The 15,212-nt window shown below is 44.7% G+C and overlaps 1 protein-coding gene across 2 annotated transcripts in view; it reads right to left on the bottom strand.

The window, feature by feature from the left end:
* Positions 1 to 494: 494 nt before the first annotated feature.
* CFH (complement factor H) overlaps positions 495 to 15,212 on the bottom strand; it is a 43,057-nt gene continuing 28,339 nt past the window's right edge. For both annotated transcript variants that reach the window (XM_030033479.2, XM_030033480.2), the window contains exons 14-24: positions 12,064 to 12,246; positions 10,557 to 10,739; positions 9,051 to 9,230; positions 7,315 to 7,521; positions 5,937 to 6,113; positions 5,092 to 5,268; positions 3,904 to 4,080; positions 2,427 to 2,609; positions 1,472 to 1,675; positions 980 to 1,177; positions 495 to 890 (exon numbers count right to left, since the gene is read on the bottom strand). In XM_030033479.2, the coding sequence (XP_029889339.1) occupies positions 889 to 890; positions 980 to 1,177; positions 1,472 to 1,675; positions 2,427 to 2,609; positions 3,904 to 4,080; positions 5,092 to 5,268; positions 5,937 to 6,113; positions 7,315 to 7,521; positions 9,051 to 9,230; positions 10,557 to 10,739; positions 12,064 to 12,246 (1,871 nt within the window). In that variant the 3' untranslated portion in view covers positions 495 to 888. The remainder of the gene's footprint in view (positions 891 to 979; positions 1,178 to 1,471; positions 1,676 to 2,426; positions 2,610 to 3,903; positions 4,081 to 5,091; positions 5,269 to 5,936; positions 6,114 to 7,314; positions 7,522 to 9,050; positions 9,231 to 10,556; positions 10,740 to 12,063; positions 12,247 to 15,212) is intronic.

The following is a 15,212-nucleotide window of genomic DNA, read 5'->3' as shown; positions in this document are numbered from 1 at the left end:
GCCCAATAGGTAAGAGGCAGTAAAAACACTCCCTCAACCTTCCCCCACCCAGCAAGACATCAATGATACACAAATGTGTTAACTGCAATATGTTAGCATACGTCAGGTGCAGTATGTTATCGTCGGAACAACAACCAAAAAATCATGAAGGTCCTAGCCCCACCAAGATAACATCACAAACTCTCCTATAAAATATAGGGATGGAAGGTCCCATTCCAGGGCCTGGACCAAGAAGTCATCCCCACCTCCACCCAGAAACCCCCATTACTTGCATCCCAACATCTTGCCCTTCCAGCAAATGTCAGGGAGGCTCAAGTCCCCCAGAAGAACTGGGCCTGTGATGTAGAGACTTCCTGGAGTCGTTGAAAAGAGACTCCACTCACTTGCTCATCCTGATCAGGCGGTCAGGACACTCACCTCTGCCATGACCCCAGGCTAGTTTCCAGGCAAGCACACGGAGAAGGAGCAGACAAGGCCAAACACACTCTCCTTGCTCATTATTACCTGTGGGCTTTAATTCTTGTCTCAGTATGCCACCAAAGCCAGCCTATTTCAGGACACAATTGCTAATAAAAATAACAGTGAGATCAACATAGAATGGATAAAATGCAAGAACAACCATTCCGATAGATAAAATGTAAACACATTTGCAATATGTAAATACATTTACAAAAATGGATAGAATGTGGAGAAAATGTAAACACAATCATCCAATAATAAAAAGAAAAACATTGACAAATTCCAAGACAGAACACCGGCTAAGCTGCAAACAAAGCACAGCAAAACGGGAAACGCCAGGAAAAATTGAGCTCAAATCACTGGGTCGGTTGAGGGATCTTTCGCTTCCACAGCTGGGCTCCTTCATGCCATTTTCATTTATCCAAGCAATCCTGCAGCATAAAGAGAAGAAAGGGGAAAAGGCGTGATGACCAAGCCTGCCTCCTACAGCCCCCCTGTGTCCTTGGCACCGAGCACTTACATTCACATGAAGGATACTTAATCACTCCATCCAGGCATTCTGCTCTAAAACACTCAGGCCGTGAAACTTGACGGTGGAACCATCTGCATTCAAAGAAAACATACTCTCCAGAGCGATAGGTGGAAGAGCTCAACCGGCTTGATGACTGTAGTTGAATGTTGTTCCTTTCCATAATCCTCGCGTGCACTGTACAGTTCTCTGCAAAAAGTACTTTCATTATTTGCCTGTAGACCTCACACAGGGCAACTGATGTGCTGAAACTCCTGGTACCAGCTGAGAGCCCTTACCCCAGCAGTCTTTCCAGCTCAGGTACGCCAGTCAATGGCTTTTTGGGGGCTCTGCCCCTCACCACCCGCAGCTCACAGGATGCTCCCACACCCTGGCTCCTCCCCAGGTGCTCCCCCAGGAAAGCTAAAGGCTTTCCCCTCGGCTTCAGCACTAAAAATGCAACAACAGAGCGGCTAAGCTGTGGCCAAACTGGAGATCACTTACTTCCTGGCTTGCACCGTGGATATTCTAATGTCCCCTCCACGCACTGTGCTCTGAAGGGAGAAGATGCTGGGTCTGCCAAATATCCTATTTTACACCGGAATTCAATAAAGTCACCCGATCTGGAATACAGCTTTCTTCTTCCTATGATCCATTTCAGCTCAATATTGTTTCTGCCCATGTCTTCTTCAGATGCTGTACAGGCCACTTGAAAAAGGCAAGAGAAGAGTGTCATCACTTCACATAGATGCACCACAGGTAACTTTTTTTCCCCTAGAGCCTACAGAAGTTCTTTGCATCACAAGTGCTTCCAGCTACTTGCTCTCACCCTCTGTTACTTGCAACAGGAAAGACGTTCACATCCAAGCTAAAGGGAAAAAAGCCCATAGCTGAGACCCCACGCAGAGCTAAGGAGAAGCTTTTTCGCTCTGACAGCCATGCAGGGCAAGATCGAAGCACGGGTGGGGAAGTCGCCAGGCACCAATGAACTTCCCCATGTCCTTTTTGAGATCCCTCCTTCCCTTCTGCTCAGGACATCTCTAAATTTGTTTCCTTACGGCCACGTCACGGATGCACCCCCGGATTTCCCCAGCACTGCCACACGCTCAGACCCATCCTCCCCACTCCCAGCCTGCTGACTGTAGCAGCGTCGCCAACTCGGGAGCACGCGGGAGCCCTGCACGGTGATGGAGATCCCCTCACACAGTGGGGTTCAGCCAAACTCGCCTCCTCCCGAACCCGTTGTGGTGGTGAGAGACAGCAGGCAGCAGAGGGAACTACACGAGCCAACTTCAAGAAGAAACTCCTGGACAAAAGGAGGACTCGCTGCCGTTCTGCCCTGCCGGCATCACAGCCCCAGCACAAGGGCTGCTGTACAAGTGATGCCCTTGGGATCTGAGAAAAAGACAACAGGAGCAGTCACATGGTCTTTGGCCACCCAGCACGTGCTTCAACCTACCTAGGCAAACCGGGGGGCTTGTCCACTGCCCATCAGTACAGGTGATATACCGAGATCCTTCCAGGACATAGAGACTTGGGCATTTGTACTCCAGAGTTGTACCTTGTCGATATTCTTGCATGGGGAAGGAAAGAAGGTCTCCGTTTTCAATAACTGGAGGCGGGCCACATTTCCCACCTTTCCCTGGAAGAAAATTCCCAATCAGAGAAAGCCACAAGAGTTTAATTGCAACAGAGGCCTGGCCACAAATACTACTGGACAGTACGTTGGCAGTACTCTGAGAGAGCTGGAGGAAAGCAGGGAGAAAAACCATATACCTGGCAGGTGAAAAAGAGCAAGAGTTTCTCATTTCTCCAGTGCTGGGACTCATAGCTGCCAGTTCACCCCATTTGCCCACAGCTGAAGTGCTTGCAGCTGCCTGCAGGACTTTCCCTCATCCCACACAACGGTGTAGCATTTGGCACAGCTCTTTCTGCAGAAGAGCCTGACACCCACCTCCTCCCTGCGCTGCGCTGCCTGGGCAGTGAGAAAAGTGGATCCGAATGCAAACAGTAACAACTGCCACTGAACTGCACCACTGCAGTCACTAATGGGACAGCCCTTGGGCTCTGTGGGCCACTTAGGGCCACCGGGGAGTTCACACGTGCCAATCCTGAAGCATTGCTGCCTCACGGATTTTTATATCTATTCAAGCACCACACTGCTGCCAAGTCTGGCCTTCCAACGGACCTTGCGTTGGGAGATCTTCAGAGAAGACCCAGGTCCCTTGGTACCAGCAGTGGGCCTCCTTGCACTTGGCATTCTGTTCTGGAGCCACAACATGGAGCCTCGTCTTAATTCGTCTGCTGTTTCTGCACCCCTTTCAGCTCCCGGCTGGGTGGTGTTTGAGTCAAATGCTGCTGCATTGGTTCATGTGCTGAAACTTTCTGGATGTCTAACAAAAACAAATGGGGCTGTTCAGGGCACTCATGAAATCCCAGGAGGCACCAACACAGTACCTAGGTATTGGCTCACACATCAAATTCTACCCTCAGTTGATTTAACAGTTGCTTTGACTCCATGACATGCAATGCAGCAATGCATCGTCTGCATTATCTGGATGTCAACTGGCAGGGAAGCTGTGGGCTCTGCTCTCCAACACTGACAGCAAAATTTCTCACCCTCTTCTCATCAGGCAGCCACCAAAAGTAGATTCTAAGAAGTCCAAGGGCTGCAACTCAAAATTAGACCTGGCCAGCAACTGCTCTCAGCCTCAGGGTGGTTTTCCAGATGTGGCCCTCTCAAGTGAAGCCACCTGGATCACTCAGCTGCTAAACTCACCTGAGCAGATACCTGGGAAAATGGCTTTTTCCTGAGTGTGCCAGATACCTTGCGTTTGTGCACAGTCATGAGACTGAAATTTGGAGAAGGAAATGCCACTGAGTCAGCTTCATGACAGTATCACTGACAGGCGACTGTATGAAGAGAGAGAAATTACCTTTGCACTTTGGCAGCACTGTCCACGTCCCATTCCGACACGTGACGGTGGCAGTCCCAGTCATCTCAAAACCTTGCCAGCACTGATAGCGAGCACTCTCCGCAGGCAAATACCTTGACTTTTTAACACCTTGAACTTTACCACCAGCAATTTCTGGAGGAGGTTCACACGTCACGTCTGAAAAGAGACACTGCTGCAGTCAGGTTTGCAGTCCTTGAGGTGTTCCCCTATACAACAGACAATTAAAGGCATCAACCTTGCTACAATTTCTGTCCAGATTTTCTGCCTCAGGTGGGTCACAGCTTCAAGAGTTCACCATGGAGAAAAAATCAGGTGTGACAGTGGCAGCAGAACACACTTTCTGGGACTCTCAGGAGATGGCAGGGTCAATGAGAGCTTCTAGAAAAAGCCAGCATTTCTGTAGCTACGCCTCATGGCACAAGAAGCCACACCAGCCTTCCTGTGTGCCCATGTCCCTCCCTGGCGAGCCCTGGCATTCCTGGAAGTCGCAGGGCCAGCAGCCAAGCTGGTGCTCTGCTGAACCGCAGAGCTCCGGAGGAGCTTGTCAGCCAGCACTGCTCAGGGACAGGTAAGTGCAGTCAGCTCCATGAGGTGTGAGAAAGCCAAGTAGCACTTGTTTGCCTGGCAGCCACAGACTTGGGCGGGGGACAGGAGCACAGTTCCCGACAGTTCCTTGTCACAGGAACGCTCTTCCCACTTCCACAGCCAGAGCAGATCTTACGTGGTTGAGATCTGAGTCTCTGCCGGGGTCTGTATTGGTCAGAGTGGAGCCCTGGAGAAGAACGGCTCTTTGTCTCCCCTACTGCTTCTTCCATTCAGGTACTCCCTGACAGGTTTGAACAGAACAGAGGAGCCCTTACGTATCTTTCTAGTGAAGGTCGCTGAAATGGCAGACTCTGGGGAAATGCCAGTATCGTGCAGGAGAATGACAGAGCAGCACATTTTAGGCCCTGTTTCTTCAAGACATTTTTGCTGTTGATGAAAATATCCCCGGCATTTCTAGAAGCATCCAGCTAAATCAAAGCGCTGTGCAAGGAAGCAATAGGAAGCACAAAGTTGGGGTGCACCAAGAAAACAGAAGTAAAAAAAGGTAAAGTCTTTAGCGTGTTTAGGTAAACAAACAGTCCCCTCTACGCTAACAGGCAAGGTGAAAGCACACATTCCTACCTCTGCAAGTTGGTGCTTGTGACCATTCTCCATTCGTACAAGTGACATAATTTCCACCCATCAGTTGAAAATTGCGTTCACACTCATACTGCACTCTGGCACCGGGCAGATACCTCTCCTGTTGAGCGCTTGTAATATAAGCATTGGGAATTTCAGGTGCGGCTCCACAGCTAACATCTGAAAAGAGAAGTGCATTTAAGAACAGTAGTGCAGCAATATGACAATCACAGAACATTGCACTCCAGACCACCAGTGCTCCTGAGGAGCAAAAACGGTTTGCGTTATGCAGATCATTTTCTGCAGGCAGAAAAGGAAGATATTATGGTCTTTATTCTGCAATGCTTCACCACACTTTTTTTATTTTTTTTGCCTAGAGTGACTAAAAAGAGAAAAGGAGTTGCAGAGATCAGCCCAATGTGCAGATTGGTGCTGTACAGCTTCGTGTGCCAAAGGGCTGGAGAGTGAAATGATTTCTTTGCTATTTGAAGGCCACTTTCAGCAACCAGCATTCTTAGTGACGTGAAAATAAGATCTATTACCCCACCAGTTATCTCCCCCTCTGCAGCCAGCATCCATTCCTCCATAACGCTTGGCCTGCTTGATTTCAGCAGAGAGCTACGTTTCAGCTACTAGCTTCAGCCCACAGGGGAAACCATTTCCTTGCTGACCTATCCTGCTTGTTGTTTCTCAGGAGCCAGAAAAATAGGTGTTGGAGCAGTCCATTCAAAGCAAGTCACCTCCTCGCTCTCTTGGCCTGACTCACCTGCATGCCTGCGCTGACATTACTTTAATTCACAACACGAGACTAAGAAGGATCACAGACTACTTAGAGGTAGAACCTATACCTTCACAGAAGGGCGGTGCTGTCCAATTTCCTTCTCTGCAAATAATTTCGGGGGAACCAACAGTCAGGAACCCTGCATCACACTGGTAGCGAATTGTTTCACCAGGCTCATAGATTTCCTTGTTTCTGCCTTCAATTTGAGCATTGGCAACTTTTGGAACACTTCCACATGGCATTTCTGAAAAGATACAGAAAGTCGATGCTTGTGCTAATCTGACACACACACAATGAATGTAGTGTTTCTACCAAACAGATGCTGCAGGCAGCTTTTTGTAACATTAGCATTGTCATCCGTTGACAGTGGATTTTCTATAAAAGGTAGCATATGGAAAATTAAATTAGTCATTCCCCTAAATAGGCATGGACTTCATCACTGAAATATATAGATCCTGTTTCTAACCATGCCAGAATATTTTAATAAAGGCTTCTGACCTTGTCGTGGTTTAACCCCAGCCAGCAACTAAGCACCACACAGCCGCTGACTCGCTTCCCCCCCACCCAGTGGGATGATGGGGGAGAAAATTGGGAAAAGAAGTAAAACTCATGCGTTGGGATAAGAACGGTTTAATAGAACAGAAAAGAAGAAACTAATAATGATAATGGTAACACTTACAAAATGACAATAGTAATAAGAGGATTGGAATATACAAATGATGCACAATGCAATTGCTCAGCACCTGCCGACCGACACCCAGTTAGTCCCCCAGCGGTGATCTCTCCCACCTCCACCCCTCCCAGTTTATATACTAGATGTGACGTCACATGGTATGGAATATCCCTTTGGCCACTTTGGGTCAGCTGCCCTGGCTGTGTCTCCTCCCAACTTCTTGTGCCCCTCCAGCCTTCTTGCTGGCTGGGCATTTGTCGTGGTTTGAAGCTGAAAAATCCTTGACTTTAGACTAAACATTACTTAGCAACAACTGAAAACATCAGTGTTATCAACAGCTCATACCTAACTCAAAAACATAGCACTGTACCAGCTAGCAAGACAGTTAACTCTATCCCAGCTGAAACCAGGACAGACCTTTACTACACCAAAGTGGTTTCCATCACTGAAGCATCAAAGCAACTCCTAGTCATTAATGGGCTACGTAGAAAAAAGATCCTTGGATTATGAGGATGTGCCCAGGACTCACATGGCAGAGCTATGAGCTGAACAAAGATTGCAAGAATACAAAGGAATATTTAAAAACTAGACTGCATTCAAAAAGTCAGTCTTGCATCCAATCAATCAGGATTGCTCTGAAGACATCCATGAGGGATGATAAGATTCCACAGCAAATTATGGAGTTATTGGCTCTTACTAGTCCACCTCCAGTTTAAAATTCTTTCAATTTCATTCCTAAATGCACTTCAAAAACAGTATTTTTTGACATTACCCAAGCATGTAGGAGCTGAAGTCCAGTTTCCCATAGAACAAGTTATCTCCGATGGTCCATCTAAGACGTATCCAGAACGAGAAACATACTTAACTATAGCACCAGCCAGATAAATTGTTTTCCCTTCTTTTTTAATTTTTGCGTTTCGATTTTCCAGCCTGGGAACATCAGCACATTCTATGGGTTGTGGTGGCAAACATGGTCTTTCTAAAAAAATACAGAAAACACAGATAAATAATACTGCAAGACTATTAATATTCCAATGACATATACCGTCTAAAACTGAAAAGAAAAAAAATGTAATCATCCAAATATAAATTAAATGGCTTAAAGGAAGATGAAGATATCTCTAAGATACATGAACCAAATCTTCTCTCTTCTTTCTGTCCTGCATGGGGTTTCTTTCTTTTCCTTTGAACCAAATTAAAGCTATTTTCTAGTTCATACCAAGGAGACACCGTTACAGCTTAGCATCAAGAACCGGGAAAATTTCATAGGCAGAGAAATAGAAGAGATATTATCTTGTTCTGAGATACTGAAAGTGAGTTTCTAGAATGTTAGCTATTAAATTTTTCCACCATTAATAAAGTTGTACCAATGTCCCGAGGGGTTTTGTGATGACATGATGAAAATGAAAAAGAGAACAGAACTTACGAAGTATTATAATGTACTTCCTGGTACATACAATGGATTAAATTTCTATGAAGCCCTCCTGAGTCAGGGCTGGCCCAATGCTTTCTTCTCCTATACTACTGTAGAGTGGGTGGACTTAAATTCTATTTTATGTGCCTTTTTAGTTATTAGTAAATGAGATTTTATTAGTTGACACATCAAGTTGAAAGCATATGTTTGCACTGAATTCCACAATACAAGAGATCTAATTACAGTCAAAGTTGCTGTTCGGTAACTGGGACTGGGAATTTTATTTCAGTAAAAGTTGTTTTATGAACAGCTCAAATATTTTTTTTGTTATTCTTCTCTATGTCTGCCACTTATCAGCAGAAATGGAGACTCACAGGCAACGCAGAAGAAGAGAAACCACGTGGCATCAGAATTTTGCAGCTTAAAAATACGGAAATGGTTGGCCCGTTGTACACATCAGCCACCAGCTGGCACCTCATTTTTCCTGTACTCAGCTATCTCCTATTCATTTCTGAAAACACTTTTTTCTACCTCTTAATGCACTTCTGCTTAGAAGATATCACCTGCATCGGTAATATTTTAACAATGATTACAGATTCCTCAGCATTTCTTAGAGTAGATGGCCTGAGTTATGACATACCATTTATACTCCTATTACAGGAACAAGCCACAAAAAGCAAAGGAGAAAAATCAGGAAAGAATAAAAAAGAAAAAAACCCAAAGATTGCTACTACTACAACTAAATAATAAATAATACTGATTTTTTTCACCAGGATACTATTAAAGGCCCCCAGTCAAAACTGAGACTCCATTCTGCAATATACTAAACAAACAAAGAAACACACAGCTCTTGAGGGACTATCTGAAAGTTTTATATGCCTTCTTAGATAAGTCTGTGTAAATAAAAAGAGTGACTGTCCAGCAGCTGGTTAACTGCACTTTCTTTAGCAACTTACGTTCTATTGCTTTTCTGCAGTTACCTGTTCATGATAATCCTAACATAAATAATATCATCCTCCGGCTAATGATGACTGCAAATGGACAACACAGAAATTCATAATAAAATAAATAGGAAAAAATAATCCACTACTGACCCACACAGTAAGGTGGTGATTGCCATTTCCCTTCTATACATGTTATTTCATTCACACCGATGAGCTGGAAATTCTTCAGACATGAAAAAGCTATTTTACTCCCATGCTTGTAATTTCTTCCAACTGTTATCTGTTGAGCACCAGGCAGCTGAGGTGGAGGTGGGCACGTACTCTCCTCAGCTAAGGACACATACTCATGTTATGATAGAACATAAGATAAAGCGTAACAGTTCATCACAGATTACAACACAACCAACCAAGAAAACACTGGTGTTTGTTAGATAATTCTTCAGTAGCTATCTCGAGCTTTAATTAATATTATGATCATTTTGTTCTGCTTCAGAAACACCAGAGCTGCCTTCAGATGCTCATACGCTTTCAAACTCATAGAAAAGAGAGACACAGTTGCCTACACCAATCTAAGCTGGAGCTTCTTGTAGTCCCTCCTTTCCCTTCCACATAGCTGCACGCTCCTGTGTGCTTTCCCATTCCTCTCTCTCTGGTGAACTACTTTAGGAAAACTGGACCAACTTCTGGGGTTCTTGTTTTGTTTTTTTCTTCAGACTTAGCTGATGATAACAGAGGTAAATGAGAATCACAAAAGGAAACAAAGAAATAAACTTCAATTTTGCCATTCAAGGAATGAAGGGCTGCTCCTGCCAAAGGAAAGAAAAAGGGAGGGAAGGAGGTACATCTAGGAAGGAGGAGACATCCAGAGCTTGGTTTGTGGCTTCTAGTGGTTCCAGAAAACTGAGAAGGTAGGGACACTTGGTTTTGAAAGGGAACGCTCCCTCGAGTGATTGACACTCTGTGTACTTCTCCCACTTCCATGCATCACCTCCCAAGAATCTGGCATAATCAAAGCAGGCAATGAGGCGATGATTGTTCTACAATCATGCCTTCTACAGGCAATATCCTGCTCCGCTATACATAAAGGCAGTCTTACAGGCATCCAACCTTTGGTGTGTATTACGTAAAGGGCAGTGTCCTCTAGGTCTGTGCTTTTGAATAGGCCAACACAGCTTTTTTCTTATTGTGTCACTAGGAAGCCATTGGAAAAAATAGAAGGGGGGGGGGGGGGGGAAGAAAAATCAGGAATAGAAAAGCTTTGAAAGTTTACAGGAAATAAAGGAACTTTGGCTGGAGCTGGAGCTATAAGCTACTCTCATTTGCACCATGGTAAAGCCCTTTTGAAGAACCGAGCTTAGGTTTATCATTGCATCTTCTCCTCACATCAGAAGTGGCAGTGACAACTCTTCCAATTGTCAGGGTAGAGATTATTAAGTCTGCCTCACTAAAACAGTGCGTCTCTAAACCTAGTTAACTGTTAACATGATTCCCATAATTATTCATGACTATCCTTCAGCATATAATCGAGTAAGCATATATAAGCACGGAAGCGTTTCTATTTCAGACTAGTGACACAGCAATGCTAAGAAGCTTCAATAATGAGCATTTATCATTCCTACATAAAAAAAGAAATTGTATGCAAATCTAAAAACATACCTGTACATTCAATCTCTGGTGACCATTTTCCAGACACACAAGTTGCCTGTTTAATACTTTTGTCAGCTGATGTACATATATAATGTATAACTCCATGGAACCTAGTCTCCCTTCTTGGCTTGGGAAGATGACCATTGTGCACAAGCTCAACATTCACTGGAAGTACACACTGAGGAGATGGATCTGAAAAAAATCAACAAAAAGACCTGAAAAAAAGATTTAGTTTAGATAATAAGTACGTACGCATTCATTGATGAAGAGGTCATCAGTTTCCTAATGCATGTCCATGTGAAAGTGTTTTTTTTACTTACTGCAGTTTGAAGTAACTCCTGATTCCTATATTACAGAAACAGAATGATTTTTTTTGCTGAGTGTAGTAAATAATATAAAAACTTAACATTCTTTTCTTCCCTAAAACTATAAAAAGGTAGCAAGATGAGCAAGAAGAGGAACCTTCTTTTGCTTGTAGAAACAGGTGCATAAAGGAAGTACTACTCCACACACTGAAATATGCATCAGGTATCAGTCTCCTATGGAAGTGTATCTAAGTCATAACCAGGTCTTGTGTCCTTGACTGGTGATTCTGAGAGTCAGAACACAGGCTACTTGTGAAAGCTAAGCAGACTGTGTTTTGTGCCAGATTCAATCCTCAACGTAATTGTAAATAAAGGTACGGTGTACTCAAATCACTGAAGAATATAAAATCACTTCTGAAGAAAGGGGGAACCAAGAATTGGATGTCTATTATAAATTGTATCCTGTTAAAAGATAAGTGAAGTGCTGGAGTAATTTATCCCAGACAAGACTCCTTCTTGTCCAGTGTCGCTTTTTTCTTAAATTACTGACTCCAATGTAATTTTTTTTTCTTTTTATTAGGAAAAGGCTTTGGTTTGTATCTTTTTGAAAGACATTACTTTCATTCAATTTATGCACTGCAAAACCAAATGGGAAGATGAGAAAAAAGAGAAAACTACTGATCAGAAATGAGACGGACTAATGCACATAAAAATGGTGAGGATGGGGTAAGCCTAGCACATTGTAGCTATTAGTATTATCTTTAATCCCCAGTAGGATTTTTAAAAAGCGAAGTAGTATACAGAGGCATAAAACTACAAGTAATTAGTGCAACAGGCTCACTACTTTATTGCAGATATGTCCCAAGGCTTCTGAAGGGTCGTTACCAGGGAGGAACACCAGAAAAATGGGTAAAAGGCACCGTACACCAAAGATGTATCCCCATGCTTGATTTTACCCACGGTGCAAGTGCCAGTTTCCTTCCCCAAACCTACTCAGAGTGATTACAAAGTTCTAGGTGCAGAGTCTTTCCAGGACGAAGGACATGTTCACATTTAAAAGAGGAGTAAATAAAAAAAGCTTCATTGAGATCCATGAAACTATAGTATCTCTGGCTACATATTGACTGCTGAAGTCCTTGAGATTTTGAATAGAACTATGTTACGCTTACATCTGAAATATCATGAAAATACTATGGAGATAGATAGATTACCGGCACAAAGAGGTAAAGGCTTCCATTCCCCATTAAGACATTTTATTTTCATTTCCTCAGAATTGCCAGAGCCTTGTTTACATCCACAAATCACTTCATCACCGTGCGAAAACTGGGTCTGGTCTTCCTGATGAAGAACAACATTCGGAATAGAGGAAGGTGATCCACATGGCATTTTGTCTTCTGTTGAAAAGAGCAGAAGTATTCCACAATAATATTGGAGTCCTATATGAATAGCTGAAAGAACTTAAATAAAAATAACTATATTTGCATTTGGTGAGTCAGACCTACTCCCATTAACTGTAACAACTAAATTTCAGCACAGCTGGAGTACGTATATCTTTTAGTCAGTTTACTAAATTCCTCTCCTGTCTTTTCCCTTCCTTTTCCATCACTGTGGTAACTCCACAGCACGCTCCACAAGTAGTTTCAGCTAACATTACTTTCCCAAACTGTTTTTCATTGGCACATAAACCCTAAAGAGTAAGAAAAACTTAAATTAATCCAACTCGCCTGGATCCCTGAGTAGGATCAATCCAACTCACCCGGATCCCTGATTCTGATCAGTCAAAATTATATTTGATCATACGTCTACACGTTTGTAATGTGTACTTTCAGTTAGCATTATTACAAGAACTGAAAACAATTGTACCATCACTTAGAGGGCTGCAGCACTGTCACCTCTGTGTGACAACAGCAGTTCCTGCTTTGGGCTGTCACTGTTGTAGTGGTAGTGACAGCAAAGGGTAATGGCTTGCAGAGGAGTGCGGCATGTGAGTAGTGTTTTTTGAAGGAGGAAAAAGGCATGTAAGGGGAATAAGGGCATACAGCCTGCTCTTAATGCGGGAGTGGGAAGACCCATGATAAACTCAAAGACTGAATTTGAACAATGCTGCACTCAAGTTTGGACCACTCTTCTTTCAAGCCTGCGCACTGAAACTATTTCCACTGGAGCAAGGATTGAAAAGATGCAAGCTCCATGCTGTACATTTTTAAACCATCAGCGTTGCTCATGGAAGACGTGTCAGAATGTATTATGTATAGGGGCAGAGTAAACCAGTCTGTAAAAACCCCACCATTTACTGGTTCTGTTATTAGATCATCCTGCACCATAAGAACACCCTGAAGTATTTTCTGTATTTACAGATTTTCAGCTTGAATATTCCATTCTACTTCAATTCTGAGACACTGTCTGTATTGGCTTTGTGTGGCAAGGTTTTGGTATTGCGGGGGGGGAGGGGGTTACAGGTTTGGCTTCTGTGAGAAGCTGCTGGAAGCTTCCCCTGTGTCCAACAGAGAGCCAATACCAGCCGGCTCTAAGACGGACCCGCCACCGGCCAAGGCCGAGCCAACCAGCGATAGTGGTAGCGCCTCTGGGATAACGTATTTAAGAAGGAAAAAAGTTGCTGGGACAGAGAGAGATGGCAGCCGAGAGAGGAGTGAGAACATGTACGAGAAACAACCCTGCAGACCCCCAGGTCAGTGAAGAAGGAGGGGGAGGAGATGCTCCAGGCACCGGAGCAGAGATTCCCCTGCAGCCCGTGGTGAAGACCATGGTGAGGCAGGCTGTCCCCCTGCAGCCCATGGAGGTCCACGGTGGAGCAGATATCCACCTGCAGCCCGTGGAGGACCCCACGCCGGAGCAGGTGGATGCCCAAAGGAGGCTGTGACCCCATGGGAAGCCCGCGCTGGAGCAGGTTCCTGGCAGGACCTGCGGATCTGTGGAGAGAGGAGCCCATGAGCAGGTTTTCTGGCAGGACTTGTGACCCCGCGGGGGACCCACGCTGGAGCAGTGTGCTCCTGAAGGACTGCACCCCGTGGAAGGGACCCATGCTGGAGCAGTTCGTGAAGAACTGCAGCCCGTGGGGAGGACCCACATCGGAGAAGTTCGTGGAGGACTATCTCCCGTGGGAGGGACCCCACGCTGGGGCAGGGAAGAGTGTGATGAGTCCTGCCCCTGAGGAGGACGAAGTGGCAGAAATAACGTGTGATGAACTGACCGTAACCCCATTCCCCGTCCCCCTGCGCCGCTGGGGGGGGTAGGTAGAGAATCCGGGAGTGAAGTTGTGCCCGGGAAGAAGGGAGGGGTGGAAGGGAGGTGTTTTGAGATTTGGTTTTATTTCTCATTACCCTACTCTGGTTGATTGGTAATAAATTGAGTTAATTTTCCCCAAGCTGAGTCTGTTTTGCCCGCGACGGTAATTGGTGAGTGATCTCTCCCTGTCCTTATCTTGACCCACAAGCCCTTGGTTATATTTTCTCTCCCCTGTTCAGCTGAGGAGGGGGGAGTGATAGGACGGCTTTGGTGGGCACCTGGCGTCCACCCAGGGTCAACCCACCACACTGTCTCAACAAACAAATAGTAGTTTTGCACAAGCAATTTTAACTCCTGTTGTTGACACTCATACTGTCAGGTTTGAGGTACACTACCTACTGACATGCACAGAAAGTGGGTGCTTTTGCTTAAGCAGGAGACTTGACTGTAGAACTATTCACCATTTCAGTATCAGGACTATAAAAACAACTGTTGGACATGTCTGACTCTAGCCTAGGGAAAGCAGCAACATACATAATGCATTCATAGTCATCGTGTTTGTCGCCCTGTGTCCCAGTAACATACAGTATTGCCATTACTAGAAAGAGGCCACAGAGTTTGTACTGAGCTTGCAAGGCCTCAGGATGGAGGCTTATCAGGCTTACTTTGTCAGAACTTGTCCTGACCTGCCTGGAGGCTTGGTCTTACTTATTTTAGATGTAACAGCAATTTTTCCAGTGACCAGGCTATAGCTAGTTTATTTTACTTTTGGTTATCTCTGTATGGCACAACCATGGTTTTATATACATAGTAGAAACAAGTTTTTAGTCTCTGTAGAGTGAGTAATTATGACTCTAATATAATGGTGCGGGTGAATACAGGGCTGGTATGATAACAGAGCCCTTGAGAATTGGGGACAAAGGTTGGGTGTGGCAGAGTAGAGGCACGGGATGGTAAGAGACAGGGCACAGCCTGGCACCCCAAGGCTACAAACAGCTCACAAAAGGCCAACTTAGACCTGGAGCTGATCAAAACTGGTTTTAGGGATAACACAAAGAACAAGTATCTAACATATTTACAACACGCTAAACATACCGAATTCACAACCTGTAGA

The sequence above is a fragment of the Aquila chrysaetos genome, chromosome 12, assembly GCF_900496995.4.
Source record: "Aquila chrysaetos chrysaetos chromosome 12, bAquChr1.4, whole genome shotgun sequence".
Lineage (NCBI taxonomy): Eukaryota > Metazoa > Chordata > Aves > Accipitriformes > Accipitridae > Aquila > Aquila chrysaetos.
The sequence above is the reverse complement of the archived record's forward strand: the minus strand, read 5'-3'. Positions and strand labels throughout refer to the sequence as shown.